The 15072-nt window shown below is 44.6% G+C and overlaps 1 protein-coding gene across 7 annotated transcripts in view; it reads right to left on the reverse strand.

Moving 5' to 3' along the window:
- Window positions 1-15072, reverse strand: part of AFF1 (AF4/FMR2 family member 1) — a 170827-nt gene that overhangs the window by 14948 nt on the left and 140807 nt on the right. For 5 of the 7 annotated variants that reach the window (XM_034770707.1, XM_034770708.1, XM_034770703.1 and 2 more), the window contains 3 exons: window positions 11567-11831; window positions 9816-9907; window positions 8478-8541 (listed from right to left, as the gene is read on the reverse strand). In XM_034770707.1, coding sequence (XP_034626598.1) covers window positions 8478-8541; window positions 9816-9907; window positions 11567-11831 — 421 coding nt within the window. The remainder of the gene's footprint in view (window positions 1-8477; window positions 8542-9815; window positions 9908-11566; window positions 11832-15072) is intronic. The other 2 variants (XM_034770706.1, XM_034770704.1) reach the window with 1 other exon arrangement.

Consider the following 15072-nt stretch of genomic DNA (forward strand, 5'->3'; position numbering starts at 1 on the left):
TAACTTTGTAAATATTTGTAAACATTACAAAAAAAAGCAAGCAAGTCTGTTAACGTGTATGGGGATGGAGCGGAAATCCTCCAGGGACATCTCCAGAAAGCTCTCCTGGTTGAAATGGGGTGATTTTATTAAGGGGGACATTCAGAGGCGCCCGTTCCTGCTATTCGGACCAGAAATGTTCCCCGCTGTTAACCACGCGGTGGGGGGGAGGGGTGAAGTGATCATCCCAGAGAATCGTGTGTGTGTGTGTGGGGGGGGTGGTTTACTTGTGTTTGTGCCGCATGTTAACCGGGAAACCGCAGCCCCCTCCTTTTACATTGAAACCCCATTTTAAATGGACAACCCAATTCATCCTTGAGATGGGAAATGCGCTGCTGTTTGCAACCTTTCCCGCATGTTAAGAAGGTTAAATAAGCCAAAACACTGTGGCCTACGATGGCTGCCTGCAAGCCGAAATATGCGACCTTGTAATGAAAGAGTGTACCCATTGTTCCCTAAAATGTGTCTTTTTTAACCACCTCTCCCTTCTCCTCCACCAGCTGCAAATGTTTCTCCTTCGCAGAGGCTCGTGAACATTAGAAAGAGAAAACGTAAGACGAGGGACGAGATGTTCACGGAGCTGCAGATGTCCTCCCACGCTGATAGAGCACAGCAGAATGCGTGGAGGCAGTCAATGTCGGAGATGAGAAAAGTCCAACATGAACGAGAGGAGAGGTGGCGGGCTGAAGACGATAGGTGGCGTCAGCTTGCAGACAGACGGCAAGAGGCAATGCTCCGTCTGCTGGAGCATCAAAGTGATATGCTCGAGCGTATGGTTGAGTTGCAGGAAAGGCAGCAGGAGCAGAGACCGCCGCTACAGCCCCTGTGTAACCAACAGCCCTCCTCCCCAAGTTCCATAGCCTCGTCACCCAGACGCCCAAGAACACGGTGGGGGGGCCTCCGTCCACCCAGTCACTCCACCCCAGATGATCGCCCAAGCATCAGAAGGCTGGGCTTCAATAAGAGTTAAAGTTTTAAAATGCAGTGTGTCCTTTTCCATCCCTCCTCCCCCACCCATCCCTGCTACCTTGGCAATTATCCCCCTACCTCTGTAAGGAACTAATAAAGAATGCATGAATGTGAAAAAACAATGACTTTATTGCCTCTGCAAGCGGGAGGGGAGGGGAGGGTGGGGTGGGGTGGTTGGTTTACAGGGAAGTAGAGTGAACCGGGTCGGGGGGGGGGGTTGGAGGGTTCATCAAGGAGAAACAAACAGAAGTTTCACACAGTAGCCTGGCCAGTCACAAAACTCGTTTTCAAAGCTTCTCTGATGCGCACCGCGCCCTGCTGTGCTCCTCTAACCGCCCTGGTGTCTGGCTGCGCGTAATCAGCGGCCAGGCGAGTTGCCTCAACCTCCCACCCCGCCATAAATGTCTCCCCCTTACTCTCACAGATATTGTGGAGCGCACAGCAAGCAGCAATAACAATGGGGATATTCTTTTCGCTGAGGTCTGAGCGAGTCAGTAAGCTGCGCCAGCGCGCTTTTAAACGTCCAAATGCACATTCCACCACCATTCGGCACTTGCTCAGCCTGTAGTTGAACAGGTCCTGACTCCTGTCCAGGCTGCCTGTGTATGGCTTCATGAGCCATGGCATTAAGGGGTAGGCTGGGTCCCCAAGGATCACGATAGGCATTTCAACATCCCCAATGGTCACTTTCTGGTCCGGGAAGAAAGTCCCTTCCTCCAGCTTTCGAAACAGAGCAGAGTTCCTGAAGACGCGAGCATCATGTACCTTTCCCGGCCATCCCACGTTGATGTTGGTGAAACGTCCCTTGTGATCCACCAGGGCTTGCAGCAGCATTGAAAAGTACCCCTTGCGGTTTATGTAGTCGGTGGCTTGGTGCTCCGGTGACAAGATAGGGATATGGGTTCCGTCTATGGCCCCGCCACAGTTTGGGAATCCCATTTCAGCAAAACCATCCACTATTGACTGCACGTTGCCCAGAGTCACTACCCTTGCTATCACCAGGTCTTTCATTGCCCTGGCAAATTGGATCACAGCAGCCCCCACAGTAGATTTGCCCACTCCAAATTGATTCCCGACTGACCGGTAGCTGTCTGGCGTTGCAAGCTTCCACAGGGCTATTGCCACTCGCTTCTCAACTGTGAGGGCTGCTCTCATCTTGGTATCCTGGCGTTTCAGGGCAGGGGAAAGCAAGTCACAAAGTTCCATGAAAGTGCCCTTACGCATGCGAAAGTTTCGCAGCCACTGGGAATCGTCCCATACCTGCAGCACGATGCGGTCCCACCAGTCTGTGCTTGTTTCCCGGGCCCAGAATCGGCGTTCCACGGTATCAACCTGCCCCAGTAACACCATGATTTCCACATTGCTGGGGCCTGTGCCTTGTGAGAGGTCTATGGCCATGTCAATTTCCTCATCACTCTCGTCGCCGCGCTGCAATCGCCTCCTCGCCTGGTCCGGGTTTCGCCTTGGCATGTTCTGGCTCTGCATGTACTCCAGGACAATGCGCGTGGTGTTCATAGTGCTCATAATTGCCGCGGTGATCTGAGCGGGCTCCATGATCCCAGTGCTAGCTATGGCGCCTGGTCAGAAAAAAGGCGCGAAAGTAGTATCTGATGGACCAGGAGAAGGAGGGCGGGAGGGAGGGAGGGCCGAGTGACGACATGGCGTACAGGTACAGGAACAGGGAGAAACACAAACAACTGTCACACAGAATGGTCCCCCCAAAGATTAAACTGGAAACCCTGGGCTTAGCAGGCCGTTGATTTCACGGAGGAAGGGGAAGCAAATGAACACAGAACAAATCTATTTTTTACATCTTAAGGTGGCAGCCGACGCTGCAGCATGAGTGACAGCCATACCAGTATGACGATGACGGATACCAATCATAATATGCCATCATCTGCCAAAAGGCAAGGGGCTGCTGCTGTGTAGCAATGCAGCCCCACGTCTGCCAGCCCCACGTCCGCCAGCACCCAGCATCGCCCTCGGCCTCTTCTGGGTGCTTAGCAGACAATATTGGGCAATTGGCAGAAAATAGTATATTATGACTGGTAACCGTCATCATCGAAACAGTAGCATGTCTGCCCAGGTGGCCATGATTGACAGCCATACCAGTACGACGACGACGGGTACCAGTCATAATATACCATCGCCTGCAAGGGGCTGGTGCAATGCAGCACTACGGCTGCCAGCCCCACGGCTATCACTCATGCTACACCGTCTACCGCCAAAAGGCAGTTAGCAGCTGCTGCTGTGTAGCAATGCAGTCCCACGTCTGCCGGCACCCAGAGGACATATGGTGACGGTGAGCTCAGCTGAGCTGAGCGGGCTCCATGCTTGCCGTGGTATGTTGTCTGCACAGGTAACCCAGGTAAAAAGGCGCGAATCTATTGTCTGCCGTTGCTGTGACGAGGGGGGAGGGGCCTGACGACATGTACCCAGAACCGCCCGCGACACTGTTTTGCATCATCCGGGCATTGGGATCTCAACCCAGAATTCAAAGAAAAGGCGCGAACCGCTTCTCGGCTCGAGCTGTGGCGCAAACGTAGTATCTGACGGCCTAGGGGAAGGAGGGAGGGGGGCCGAGTGACGACATGGCGTACAGGCACAGGGAATTAAAATAAAGAACGGTGGCTGTGCATCAGGGAGAGACACAAACAACTGTCACAGACTGGTCCCCCCCAAAGATTAAACTGAAAACCCTGTTGACGGAGGGAGGGGGAAGCAAATGAATACAGAGAAAATCTATTTTTTACATCTTAAGACGACGGTGCAGCGTGACTGATAGCCCTCGGCATCTTTCTGGGTGCTTGGCAGCAAATACTGGGCGGTGTATGACGATGGTCTTCAGGCCTATTGCACGAGCTGCTGCTCAGGGAAGACTCTGCTAACGTGCGATGACCCGACTTGTAATAGGCCGGCTAACAGTCATAATACACCATTTACTGCCAAAAGGCAAGCCCCACGGCTGCCAGCACCCAGATCGCCGATGAAGGCTACCAGTCTACTGCACCGTCTACCGCCAAAAGGCAGTTAGCAGCTGCTGCTGTGTAGCAATGCAGTCCCACGTCTGCCGGCACCCAGAGGACATATGGTGATGGTGAGCTCAGCTGTGCTGAGCGGGCTCCATGTTGTCTGCACAGGTAACCCAGGTAACCCAGATAAAAAGGCGCGAATCTATTGTCTGCCGTTGCTGTGACGGGGGAGGGAGGGGCCTGACGACATGTACCCAGAACCGCCCGCGACACTGTTTTGCATCATCCGGGCATTGGGATCTCAACCCAGAATTCCAAGGGGCGGCAGAGACTGCGGGAACTGTGGGATAGCTGTGGGATAGCTACCCATAGTGCAATGCTCCGGAAGTCGACGCTAGCCTCGTACTGTGGACGCGGTCTGCCGACTAGAGCACCTAGAGCATTTTATTGTGTGGACATACACAATCGGCTGTATACAACCGATTTCAATAAAACCGGCTTCTATAAATTCGAACTAATTTCGTAGTGTAGACATACCCTAAGAAGCTGTGGCCTGCTCCCCCACTCTTCCTCTATGGGCCAGGGGTTTTAAAGGCTTAGTCTCTGGCCTTGGAAAAATAGGTATGTCACCCTTCTGATGATAGGCAGGTAGGTATTTTCCAATGTTTGGTTCACCCATTGTTCTTTTAAGGACTCTTGGTATTCTCCCTCGAGATACCGTATCTCTGTCATTGTTTTGTTTCCTGCTTATCCCTCCCTTTTCCCCCCACCCAGCCTCCTTTGACTTAACTTTGTGCAGTCAGCCAGAACAATATCCAGCAGCTAAACTGAAACACGAATAACATTCATACAAAATAATACAGCTATCTCTCTCCTTCTCCCGTGTCTTTTTAGCAAGATCACCCAGGGAAAAGAGAAGAACAATTCTAAATGAGGGAGAGCCCAGAATATGCACCACCAGTAGAATTTGGTATGACTCATGTTCTCTTTAAATAGGCAAACATATATTCATATTTTAAGCAATAAATATGTACTTTGCTTGCTATTAACACTATTATATAATCTTTTGGAACAACAGAGCCTCATTTTATTCTCAAATTATGTATTTGGAAAAATACCTACACAATAGGTTTTTCATATGGTTTGAAATGTATCCTGCTATTGGAAGAAAATGCTGCCTTTATCTTTACTTGCAAGCACTTATGTTATGGAGTTTTGCAGTAAAGTAGTTTGGTGGATTTTCTTAATCTGAAAAGATGTTTAATCCTTTATAATCCAAGAAGCCTGAATGCTAAGAGCCAAATGTTTAAAACCAGATACCCAATTTCACATAAATTAATGTACCTGTAATTTGCACATGAGTTGTCATTCCCGTCCTCTGTTGTAAAGGCACTTTTTGCACCTATGTACACTTGTGATCAACTTGGTTTGAGATAACTAACATCCCTGAAATGTATTTTATCCGAAATTACTGACATGCACTCTCAACTTTAACTTCATTTTAGCAGATTATTTCCCCCCCTAGGAATTGCCTTGGTTTCTTTTTCAATTAAAAAATTGAATTACATTTACAATTTCTGTAAACAAGAAACCCTTTATGAAGTATTTTCTTTAATGTTACGGGCATAATCACTGGAGAAATCGGACTGCTTTTTGCTACTCTGGAGCAGCTCAAAGCAACTGCCGCATATTGGACAATTGAAATAGGTTTACAGCTGCTTTGCATCACTATCCCAGTTTCCTCCTACCTCCTCTCATCCTGTGTCAGTTCCTATTCTAACGGGTCTCTTGGGGGCATCTCACTCAGGTCTCAGACCTCACACCACCATCTCTCTGAAGGCAGAATCATGAGATTCTCCCACTCTATGGTGCAGTTCTCTATGATCTACCTCAGCAGGTCTCACTTCTGCCTAGACCCTGTGATTCTGTTCCCTTCAGAAACAATGGCAGTGGTAACCAGAGACTAGACAGTCTTCTCAATGCAAAGTATTATTTATTGGAAAAAAAGTATTTCAAAAGGAAAAAAACACCTTAAATAACAATAAACCAGTCTGCACACATACCAGCTTTTCTCTAAGTCTTACCATCCCCTGGAACTGGGAAGGCCCAACTCCTTCAGACAAACCCCTCTGCAGAATCTGTGTGTGTCAGCCTGTCTCCCTCAACAGCTTCTGACAATTGACCTTTCTTTTCCTGAGAAGGGCTTTTCAGCTGCTTAGAATTTTGATTTCCAGGCTTCCAGGTTTGGCAAAACAAGGCTTGCAATTTGCTGAAGACAGGGTACAGGATCCCTGAAGCTAACAGCATGCCCCATTCTCTCAAGGATGTGCCTGGGTGTTCATAACTGAGAAGCCATTGTGTTGTCTTCTAGCATAGATCCCACTGGATTTGAGCATTATAGGCATATAATAAACATTTCACTACCCCAATATAAGTTATACAGTCTCTCTCGGTAACTAGGTTACATATCAATAGTCTTAAATTATTACATAGACCCATGTCTGTCAGATCTCCAACTCCCCTCTCCTTCTTGCTCTGCTAGTGCTACCAACTCTTGCTGTTCCATCATGAGATTCAAGATATTTGGAATGGTCTTAATACCGCAAGCTATTGGAATCAAGAGATTGAGAATCTCAGCTTTCAGTTTTTTAAATGTAAATTTCTAGGCCTCATGATTGCAGAGAAAAGCTTGAAAACGTGTAGTGAGCACACCCTAAATGCTTGGAAACTAGGAGGAAATCAAGAGAAACCAAAAATATGACATTTTACAAAATAAATTTAAGTCAATCATTATTTTTAAGTGCCAGCCTCGTGATTTTTGAGCACTTGATGTTGGCAATAATGTACCTTACTCCACAAGCAGTGCTTTCAACACACACACACACACACACACACACACACACACAATGTGTGTCTGTGTCAAATATTTATTTCACCCTCTGTTACAGTGTGCAAGTATTTTCATGCATTTTACAGTACATCTTCAGTAGTGCATGGCACTTGCTAGAATGTTCAGCGACTTTCCACAATATGAAGGGAAACATGACATATAATGGATAGCATATAATATATAATTTTACCATTCAACAACAAATTTTAAGAGGACAGAGTAAAACTGAAAAGGCAACAGGAAGTGTTATGCTATGTCAGACTGCATGCGTAACCAACTAATACCTGGATAATTAACCCAATATGTACTGTTTAGGATATCTGTTTTCTTCTTAATCCACTACATTTTTCATGTTCATTTCTTATTCCCCCATCTTCCTTCCACCCTGCTATTTAATTTTTAGGTGCAAAAGTTCATGGCTTGAATAAAATAATTAAAAAGCATAATTAATATACACACAAATTGAAATTGGTGCTGAGAAAGTAAGGAACTACGGGTCTGATCTTGCACCATTGAATTCAATGGGACTTTTGCCATAATTGTCAACAGGAGTAAATACCCAGGCCTTAAAAGCATTAGCTAGAGGTGAGGAATAGGGCAAAAACCATCTGGGGATTTGGATGGTCAGTTTCCATTTAATTTAAATGGTGCCAAATCCTCTAGGGAGCTTTATAAAATCTCAGCATTATTTTTTAAGTAGGAAGAAATTAGAATTAGGATAGAATCTAGGCCATTTTCACTTGTGGTCTATGTAGCTTTTTTTATAAAGGATCTCCAGAGATGAAAGAAACTAGCTAGAGCCCACCAGTCTATCTATTTTAGCAAAAGTGTCTAAAAGTTACAAACAAATAAATCCCTGAATTTTGATTTTACAGATACATTACAGAGGACAAATGCTCCTGTTACTTGATTATACCATAACAATGAACAAAAAGTACATTTAATTATGCATATTATTAAGCAAACCACACCTGTGAGAAATCCAGGTAATCACAGTTATAGAGCTCATTTTCAATCTTGTTTACGAGAAGTATAATTATATTTTCCAACAGTAGACGGTCTTAAAACTGACTTCAATCTGTTCCATCTTTCAAGGGCTTTGTGACAGTTTTGCAAAGCAAACAGACCTGCTAACCTTGTATAATGTGTACAGGGTGAACATGGTCACATCAACTTTGAATTCTGTTTTGCAGGACTCATTTTCTAGATCTGGTCAAAGGACCTAAACTGGACATAGCTCAGCCTTTAGTGGATACAAGCCACGTTCACTAAAAAAATATTAAGAGATCTTCATTTAACCGGGAATAATATGAACAAATCTTGTCCATATTCCTGTGTGTACTAGATCTGAATGTGACAACTGGATATGACACAGAATTAATCTATTTTGAACCCCCTGAGCCTGCAAGATAGGATTTCTTGGCATGTATCCCAAGAGGAGTAGGTTGTACCTTGACCAATAGATACAGAAGGCTAGGTGGGAAGGAAAGAACAAAGCTCCTTTTATTCTGTGATCCAGGACATGTGCAAAAAGTGCACCTTCATAAGCAAGCCACAGGTTTATTTAGAAAACCTTTTAACGCTTCCACCACAAGGCCCAGACTTACCATTGTGTCAGCTTTGTGCTTCAGTCTTTTGGCCTCCTCTATGTGATACTCCATCGGATGTTGTCTGAATTAGGAGTGAGGGAGAGGAGAGACAGACAAAACAGAAAGATAGAGTAAGTATCAATTTTAATGTCACATCACCAAGATCCTGTAACTGCTGTATGGGCTGCTGCTCTGATTACTTAAAAAATTACGATCACCACCAACTGAATAGTGTCAGGCTGTTCGGCAATGCTCAGAAGTCAAGTTCCTGCTTAAGGAGCTTACAGTCTAAATCTAACAGACAGAATGGTCTGTATTCCATCAAAAGAAAGCTACATTAGAAGAATGTTCAGGCTGCGCTCCTGGGTACCCTAAAGTCAGAAAATTCTAGTTTATGTTGCAAGGGCAAGTTTAGCTCTGCCTTCCTGCGCATATGCATTACTTTAATTGCATTATCTTGTCTTGCTTCTCAAATACAATACAGCATACATATTCTTCTACAATCTTCGGTTTACATGTGCAGCACTTTGTAGTACCATTCACTATTCTAGGTATGCCAGACAAACAGGGTCCATTAAACTCATTTGGATGCAAGACACACATTGAATGAGGCAGAGGCTCTTATAGAACCTGCCTTATTTAATGCACATTTTATAAAGCATACTTCTGGCCATGTACACCTCCATACATTAGACTAATGTATCCGCTGTTCAAAGTGTGCACAGCTCACGGTGTACTCATAAAACTAACGGAGAAATAAGCAGGGCTCTGCACAGACTACTCTCAGCCTCAACTAAAAAGCACACCGATCTCACTGCTCATGGATAAAGTGCAATTTTCAAAGTCTCATAATTCAGCCAAATAAAAACAATGTTCACTGAGACACACAAAGGCACTTATCAAGAAGGGTGATTTCCTTGCCAAATGATGTGTAGTTTCTACATTGGTTTTCCTCCACACTAGAGCGATAAGAAAATGGGAGCAAAAAAAAATTTTTTTTTAAATAAAAAACAGGGCAAGTCTCTGCTGAGTTACCACACACCGGCCACATGAAAGAAGAATGTTTTTAGGAGAGATCTGAATGAAAAGAGGGAGATCATCTGGATATAAGGAGAATCAGTTCTAAAGAAAAGGGGAACTATAATAAGTGACCAAGAGATGTGACTGGGAGAAGGGTACAACTCAAGGAGGCAGTGAGAACAGAGATCCACACAGGGGCTATCACTGTGCAGAGAGTCTTGAAATTGAGAGCAAGAAGTTTGTGTTTGGCACAAAGTTAAGGTACTCAAAGGACAATGAAGATGACATGACCAGTGTGAAGGAGGAGGAGAAGGAGGATATAAAGAAAAACCTTACTTTTCAAACTTGATTTGAGGTCTCCTTGGCTTGGAGGTACCATTTGGCAAAGAAGGCACCGGGAAAGGGTTTTTGACATCTCCTGAAGGTCCCTGGGAAGTCATCATGCAGAGAAGAACTGGTCAAGGAATTTGTAATCAAAAGCAGTTTTAAAAGCTTTGGGTTTCCAAATTAAAAAAGAAAATGATTATTTAGTCTCAGAATATATTCTCTTTTCTCTCTCTCTCTCTCTTTTTGTAAAGGAGGAGGAAACTTGCCTTCTCATATTACTGCTTGTAATCTTCAACACAATGTGAACTTTTCCTGAGGGGGAGAAATTAAGTAACAGGTTTCCCTTGCTACTGAAACAAGAGATGTAGTTAGCAGGACAATGGCATAGTGAGCTAAGAGAGCACTAAGACTGATAACAACCCTGTTTTCTCGGTGAAGTCTGGTACAAATAAGATCTACTTCATGTTATCCACACAGACCCATTGCTAGCTTAACCTTGGGGTGTGAGGCAACAGTTGCTGAATTTAAATTACTTGCTGAAATTCCAGAAAAGCACAGAGTTATAAAACAGACATTTGAAGCTGGCTAGGTTCAACTGCCCACACCCTCTAAAAACCAACAAATGAACAAAGCTCGGATTACATATATCCATCCAAACAAAAATGGCAACAGAACTGGGTTTTATAATCTGAAAACATCGAGTATTAGCCACAAGGCTCATCAACTCTACTGTGAAACAATTTTAGAAATAATACATATTAGCACAAACCCAGGTCCTAGTCAATAACAGGGGCCTGCTTTTTAAAGGGAGCTCAAGTCAAACAAAAAAAATTGTTTTTTAAACAGGCTGATTTTGCATATGCAACTATTGTGCCTGAAAATGTGCCTGCTCAAAACCAAGGCCACGACTGAGAATGTGATCCTATCTGGGATGGTCTAGACAGTATTTGGTCCTGCCATGAGGGCAGGGGACTGGACTCGATGACCTCTCAAGGTCCCTTCCAGTCCTAGAATCTATGACTCCTATAACCCAAGCATCATCTTTTACATTTGTTCATCCTCCTAATTATTTGCTTACTAGCAGGTGAAGGCAGATGGGAAACTTTACGGAAAGCATCAAGTTAAACTGCCTTTAACTGCACAGATCACCTAGGGCCTGTTACAAAGTCCAATGAAGCCAATGGAAAGATTCCGATTGACTTCACTGGGCTTTGGCTCAGGCCCCTGCTGCACAACAGAAGTTGCTGGATAGCTTAGCCTCAACCAGCAGATGTCCTGCCTCAAAGGCATTTTTTTCTGGAACGGCAAAATCATAAGTCATATAAATAACTTAAAAAAGTATTACAAATTAGTGCATTTTGTAAATTATCAAGTAAAATTAGCAAACAGATTGAAAAAGCAAAGACGCTGCGGCACAATCTCTACTTTATTTTGTTATCTGGAGTTTTAACAACATACAAATCATTGCAAATAACAAACAAGTAGGGTACTTTGTAATAAACAATGATGTCTTAGTAATCAGAAACCTCACCCTAGTCTCTGCTTTTCTACCATTGGGGAGAGCATGCTGATTTTTGGTCAGCAAGCTTTTGCTAGACAGACTCAGAGGAACCAAGAAAAAAAAACTGTCTAAAAACCATAGTGTCACTCATTCAAATGCCTCGTCCTTTAAAAACATGAAGGAAAAGAGAATAACGTTGCTGAAGGAAATTGTAGAACACTCACTGCTAGAATGAAAAGCTCCGCCATTAACAACTTACACCTACTTTGTTGCTTTTAGAATGTTCAGAATGCTTCCCCTCCACTTTCCTGTGCTTGGAGGATGAAGAATCCTTGTGGTTGCTCTTGCTCTTGGCAGTTCGGTTATTTGTGGCAGGCAGCTGGCTGCAGGTGTTGCTCTCGCCCTTGTGTCTCTTTTGTGCCATCTTGGCTGGCTTCTGGGCAGGCTGCGCAGTAGACATTGGTGGCAATGGTGGTGGTAGCAGGAGCTCTTTCTTCAGTGTCTCGGATGGAAATTTGGATACTCTGGAGATGGAAAATGAACTTAACATTTAGGGTGTTCATGGTATATAATACAGAGCTTTAAAAAAAATAGTGAATTACATGGTGTAATGATTCTGTTTATTCAGCTGGAGACTCTGGAAATGTGATATGACTTAATTAAAAAAAGAATCCATCAAAAGCAAGAGGAAACTTTAGGGACTTTCTGGAGATTTAGAATGCATGTCCTCAACTGTCAACAACATGCAGGAAAATCAGATTTGAAGCAGCAATAAAGACAAAATTTCAGGTTTGTTATTAGAGGAAAATTTTACAGCTAAATGACTTGGGATTTAAGAAGAGCAACCATAAGAACGGCCATACTGGGTCAGACCAAAGGTAGACCTAGCCCAGCATCCTGTCTTCTGACAGCGGCCAATTCCAGGTGCCCCAGAGGGAATGAACAGAACAGGTAATCATCAAGTGATCCATCCCCTGTCGTCCATTCCCAGCTTCTGGCAAAGAGAGGCTAGGGACACCATCTCTGCCCATCCTGGCTAATAGTCATCAATGGACCTATCCTCCACAAATTTATCTAGTTCTTTTTTGAACCCTGTTATAGTCTTGGCCTTCACAACACCTTGCAACATAGCCCCCTTCCCATTTCTTCCTTCTTCGTGGATTTATGAGAGACCAGAATCTCTGAGAAAGGACATCAGGAATGGTACAAGCTACCACAGCATGCTGTTTTACCACAGCACTGGCCTTTTCTTATTTCGCAGAAATCATTCTCTGTCCCTAGCATCAGATAAAATTCCTCATTACCTCAGATCATATCCTTTCATAAAATTAAGTGGAAGTGAAGACTAGCTGGTTAAATTAGCTTGCACAGAACTGCTGAGGTAGAGACCACTATTCAAGGGACAGGGACATACCAGTTTTATTCAGTAGGCTAGAGAGTGAGGTTACCACCAGTGCTAGTTTGGAACTTTTGGACAAAACATTTTTCCATTGCAGAATGTTACTTCATCAAAGCAAACATTCATCTGATGGTTTCTGAGGTTCAAGATGAAGACAGAGAGAGACACTGACTCTGTAGCCTGATGGTCAGAGCACTCACCTAGAATGTGAGACTCAGGTTGAAGTACCCGCCCTGAATCAGGCACTGGGCCTGATCACTGGCCATTCTGAGGCAGTGTGTTTTTGGTTTTGGTGAAAAATTTCATGAGGTCTCATTTTCATCCCAGTGCGAATGGACACAAATGTGTCAGATTTTTTGGAAAACAGAATTCTTATCTTTGGGCCAGCCCTAGTTACCATCGGTTTACAGAGTCTCTCATCATCACAGGCCAGATTTACAATCCGCGAACTCTGGCAGCTGTGTATCTCTTCTGCAAACCTCACTTAACTGGCCACTACCTTTGCAGCTTCTTTGGGTGGTCAAAATGATACAACGCATCTGGAGTGGAACAGGGAATCTGCCCCCATGATCTTTACTGACTGGAGTCCAAAAAAACCCACCAAAATAAATGAAAAACCAACCCATTCAACCCCAAACCAGAAGTTCTCAAACTGTGGGTTGAGACCCCAAAGTGAGTCATGACCCCATTTTAATGGGGTTGCCAGGGCTGATGTTAGACTTCCTGGGGCCCAGGGCTGAAGCCTGAGTCTCACCACCCAGGGTCCAAGCCCAGGGTGGCAGGGGTCATGTTACAGCCCACCCCACCTGGGGCTGAAGCACTTGGTCTTCAGCTTTGGGCTCCCCACCCCGCCTGGGACAGCAGGGCTCAGGTGGGCTCAAGCTTTGGTTCCCCCTCCTGGGGTTGTGTTGTAATTTTTGTTGTCAGAAGGGGGTCATGGTGCAATGAAGTTTGAGAATCCCTGCCCTAAAGAAACTCCAGCTCTTTTTGGGCCCAAAGCAGCACATTCCAGAATTGAAGGCCTTCCACTAATAATGCCCTCCTGTGAACACCCAGACATTTAAACATAGGGACTGGCAAGCACAAGGACTTCACCCAATATCAATTGCCTTAGTGTTTTCCCTGCAGAGAGGCTGTCTGTTCAGATAGCTAGACCCATGCCATGGAGACATTTATAGATCAAAGTCAATTACTTTTGGTTCAATTCAAAGTAATAGGACACCACTTCAGCTGGTGCAGATCTGGTTTTATAGGCCCCCTCCAGCTGATGCAGCCAAGCAGATAGGTAGCTGCATGCTGCACTAGTCGTAGCATACAAGTCATCTACACTCATGCAAAGTGCATTGCAACCATTTTGTTGAGGAGTTACAAAGGCATAGATAACTTTGGCAAATCTAAAAGAAACATTGCAGCTGAGGTAAGACAACATTTTTGGATACTAATGCCAGCTGGGACTCCTGGAGTAATCAGGGTACAAAAGACACCCCGAAATTGTGAACGTTTTGGATAAAAGATGGAGACAAAACTGCCCTAATAATGAAAGTAGGAACAACTTCCAAACCAAAAAGCACATCTGTTCTCTGGATAAGGTTTTGGCTAGTCTACTCTCATCCAAATCCCAATCTTGGCAATGCACTGAGAAAAGCAAGGACACTGCACCATCTGGGTGTGATTAAAACCACAAAGTTGCATGCCATCTGCATACTGAAGACAGCACAGGCCACATCTTCCCACTGTCTCCTCAGCAGCCTCACATATGCAAAGGGTGACAGAACAGAGCCCTTCAGAACCCTCAAGCCACTTAGAACACATGTTCAGTCATCCAACACCACCAGCTGTGACCTCTTGGACAGGAAAGAATAGGACTACTCAAAACAGACACTGTCTACCCAACTAGGGTCTGTAAGCAAGTTGCCAAAACCGCATAGTTAGCCGTATCAAAGACAGCTGACAGATCTAACAGTATCAGCAGTAACATCTGATTTTTGTCCATCATTAGGTGATCACCAACTAACAAGACAAATGTGGTCTCCATATCAGAACCAAGCCAGGAACCAGAGACATCAAGGAAATCGGAGGCTGCTAGATGACCAAGTTCTTTATCACAACCTTCACGATATTCTTCTAAGCAGGAAAAGTTAGACAAGGCAGCACAGTTAGGTGAGCAACTTACACCCTGATCCAAAAAAGCACTGAAGCACACACTTAACTTTAAACATGTTAGTAGTTCCATAGAAATCATGTGCTTAAAGTTAAGCATGTGTTTAAATGCTTTGCTTGACTGGAGTCTTAGAGTGCAAAGACAGTTCATAGAATGCCAGATGCCTCTTCTCTCAGGACAGAGCTACTGGTCAATCAGGGGACTG

Source organism: Trachemys scripta, chromosome 5 (genome assembly GCF_013100865.1).
Source record: "Trachemys scripta elegans isolate TJP31775 chromosome 5, CAS_Tse_1.0, whole genome shotgun sequence".
In the NCBI taxonomy this organism is placed as follows: domain Eukaryota; kingdom Metazoa; phylum Chordata; order Testudines; family Emydidae; genus Trachemys; species Trachemys scripta.